Source organism: Limulus polyphemus, unplaced genomic scaffold, assembly GCF_000517525.1.
Source record: "Limulus polyphemus unplaced genomic scaffold, Limulus_polyphemus-2.1.2 Scaffold711, whole genome shotgun sequence".
NCBI classification, from domain to species: Eukaryota; Metazoa; Arthropoda; class Merostomata; order Xiphosura; family Limulidae; genus Limulus; species Limulus polyphemus.
Window position 1 is genome coordinate 261,545 of NW_013666321.1, and position 3,787 is coordinate 265,331.

The 3,787-nt window shown below is 29.7% G+C and overlaps 1 protein-coding gene across 3 annotated transcripts in view; it reads right to left on the reverse strand.

The window, feature by feature from the left end:
* LOC111085915 (uncharacterized protein C7orf43 homolog) overlaps positions 1-3,787 on the reverse strand; it is a 40,460-nt gene that overhangs the window by 8,458 nt on the left and 28,215 nt on the right. For all 3 annotated transcript variants that reach the window (XM_022386746.1, XM_022386745.1, XM_022386747.1), the window contains one exon: positions 2,705-2,853. In XM_022386746.1, the coding sequence (XP_022242454.1) occupies positions 2,705-2,853 (149 nt within the window). The remainder of the gene's footprint in view (positions 1-2,704; positions 2,854-3,787) is intronic.

Here is a 3,787-nt window from a genome sequence, read left to right on the forward strand (position 1 = left end):
CTGACAATAATCTCATAATTGTTTTTTCATTTTTAATTAACTATAAAAATATCTAAGTAAATTATAAACTTAAGAGATAATTTTTGAAACATAACTTACATTTTTTTCTTAAGTTCATCTCTTCTAAGTTATTGGGTATAGCATTCCAAATGTATACCCTTAAAAGTTATTGAACATTAATCTATTGATTTTTTAAAATGTGATTAATTCTTGTTTGTGTAGTGTACGAAGCATTCAGTACACATATGTTACAGTCATATAATGTTCATCTATTATTGGCTAGTAATTTCTGTTTCACCATGTACTTTTACGCTTTTTAAAGGAACACCAGACTGTTGACTTCAAGGGACAATGATAACATCGTTTACACTAGAATTATGATGTTTTTTAGCTTATGTAAAATATAGAAGAAACATATTGACTTTAAAATAGGATTGCAAGAGAATAATAATAATAATAAGAATTACAAACGGGCTGTTTTGAGCGGATTTTCTTTTCCTTGTAAGTTTAATATATGTCTTTTTTGTTCCTTTTTATATGTATACAGTCTTAGCAGTCAATATTAAAGGTTTTTAAATATTGTTTGAACGGAATATTTACTTTTAAAGGTGCTTTTTGTCCGAACTTTCTATTAGAGTTTTGTGCAAATTCTTGCGATCCATATTATGAACCACTATCGTGGTTCATGATATCAACGTGGTGTTATTGATACACTATTGCAGAATAACAACAACAGTTTTGAATGAAAATAAGAAAGCATTTAAAGGTTTACGTTCAATTTTAATAGTTGGATTCCAGATTTACTTAAAATATAGTTGGTTAAGAATACTAATTCTCTGTGCTTATAAAACAGATGGCACGTATTAATATTTTCATAACGAATTAAAAGAAACAACAACACTAAAATGTTTCTAAAAAAAAGGGTTTTCCAAACAATATGATATATAAAATCAGATATAATTACTTAAATGAGGTTAACAATCTCAAACATATATAAAATTCAATATTCCAAAACAAACAATATATTAAACGTAACAAATCAGTTGTGTACGCTATTTCGTAGAACCTAACCAAATATTGATTTAAGAGTAAATGTTAAACCTGAGAATAGAATACACTATTTTTTCAGATATAAAGAAATAATTCCATTCTTAAAAACATCTAGTGACATATTAAGTTACTTTCCTAGGAATAATTCTAAATATATCAATTCGATCACTAGATAGATAAAAACACGCATAAAGAAACAAACAGATTTAGTGATAAATACCATGTAAAGTATACGTGATGAAGCGCTAGGCTAATGTGACATAGTCAAACAATCGCAGTATAATTTAAAATTTCGCTAGAGGGCGTGATACGTTAAAAGAAATGTTAAACCAGAGCTGAGTGAGAGAGAGGTTCAACAATTAACTTATTAGTAATAATATAGGAACTAAGTTTGACTAGAAATCTATGTCTTATATGTCTGCCAGTGTTGTATGCAAACATCACAAATTTCACTTGTCTATAGTTGCTCCCGTTGGCTCAGTGGTAAGTCTAAGGGCTCATAACCATGAAAGTCGTTTTTTTATATCCGCGGTGGGTAGACAACAAATAGCCCATTGTGTAGCTTTGCGCTTAACAACAAATAAACATATATATGTTTTATATTTACAGATTTTAAATGTTTTCTATAGTTTTAATTTAGAACGTGGTAAATCAGGTAAAGGTTGTGTGCCAATTCAACCCCAAGTTGTACACGCTGAGCATGATTTAATCATCGAGTGTCTCATGCCATAGTTATATGGGATGTGTAATGTTAACGTTTTCAGCCGGATTCGTTTCTGACAGTGAAAGAGCAAAAGCATCCTAGTGTAAACTTCCCTCGTTTCAATCTATTTAACTTGCTAATCGTTTGTGAATCTTTTCTTTTCGTTAATATTCACCAGTATTCAACTCAATTTAATAATTATCCTAATTATAATTATACTAGATTGTACAAAACATTGAAGATAAGTTATAATTTTAACTACAATCTATCTGGTGTATGAAAAGGAGATACAAAAAAAAAGAGGACGTTGTTTGTTTCAGAACAAAGCCACATTGAACTATCTACTGTATCCACCGTGGGGAATCGAATCCCGGATTTTAGCATTGTAAGTTCGTAAACTTACCACTGTCCCACCGGGGAACAGCGAATAGGAAAATGCTCATACAAAATTCAGTCTCTCTAACTAAAAAGAAATATTGATAATCAAATAAAATAAAATAAACGTAAAAAAATTACAGCATGCAATATATTAGGTAGCTTTAACTGACAATAATCTCATAATGTTTTTTTCATTTTTAATTAACTATAAAAATATCTAAGTAAATTATAAACTTAAGAGATAATTTTTGAAACATAACTTACATTTTTTTCTTAAGTTCATCTCTTCTAAGTTATTGGGTATAGCATTCCAAATGTATACCCTTAAAAGTTATTGAACATTAATCTATTGATTTTTTAAAATGTGATTAATTCTTGTGTCAGTGCAATAGATGTCCTTGTTATTTTTTTAAAAAGGTTTGATGACTGGATATATTCATTTATTAATTTATTAGCATAAAGATAAAACTACCTACTGGATATATTAATTAATTTTTCCAGTTTAACTGATCTCCCTGTCAGGGATGTTGCAACTGTTATTTAGATAGATAGATATATACCCACATTACTTACCTATCATTCAAATCAAGTGGAGGTTCACATTCAGCTGTCATGGTTAGTAGTGGCCGTCTAACTCGTAATGAAGGAAGCACGTGTATCACTGTTTTCGTACAGCGGTTCTGTTCTGTTTGTAGTACAGCAGACAGTGGAATTTCAACGTCCTGAGAACAGAAACAACCAAGCTTCGTGTTCACGATAATTCAAATAATATAACAAAAACTTTCGGAATCTAATTTTCAGTCACTTATTTATTCTTTGAATATATATATATATATATTTCTTTCCTTCTTACACGATGAAGTCTCTAAACATCATAAAGTCCTGATGTGTTTCTATTTTCATTTCATGTTACGTTGAATAATAATCCTTATAAGATTATAAAATAGTAAGTTTGATTTATACTCATTAGTCTTAATAGAGAACAGAGCAAACTTTTTTTTATTACAAGTTATAGCTTTTACAGTAAGTACGATTTGTTTTTAGAACAGGTACGACGTTTCGAACACTGATGCGATCATTCTCAAGTACACAAGTTTTAACGATAAAGAACGTTTTCGTATATAAATCAACATTCAACAACCTAACAATTAGCGATTTGTTAGATGGTTGATTTCAAAACTAAAAGCATTTTACCGTTAAAACTTGTGTACTTGAGAATGATCGCACCAGTGATCGAAACGTCGTATCTGTTTTAAAAACAGATCTTGCTTACCGTAAAAGCTGTAACTTGCAATATAATATATAATTAATCAGTAAGTAAACTCAAAACGAAACTTTTTTTGCTGTAATATTTATACGAAGAGTTAATCACACTTGATAATAATGATGCTACAATGCTCGAGAATGAATGACAGGCTTACGAACAAAAATATCATAACAGCAAGGTTACCGCACTGACAAAATGCATTCTAATCATTCTAAATAAGAATATAAAGATAGTATTTTAAGTTAGCTATATCAATTACTGACTTATTTTTATTCTGATCTACTTAAGATGCTTATTTGTTTGTTTTTAATTTCGCGCAAAGCTACACGAGGGCTATCTGCGCTAGCCGTTCCTAATTCAACAGTGTAAGACAGCTAGTCATCACCACC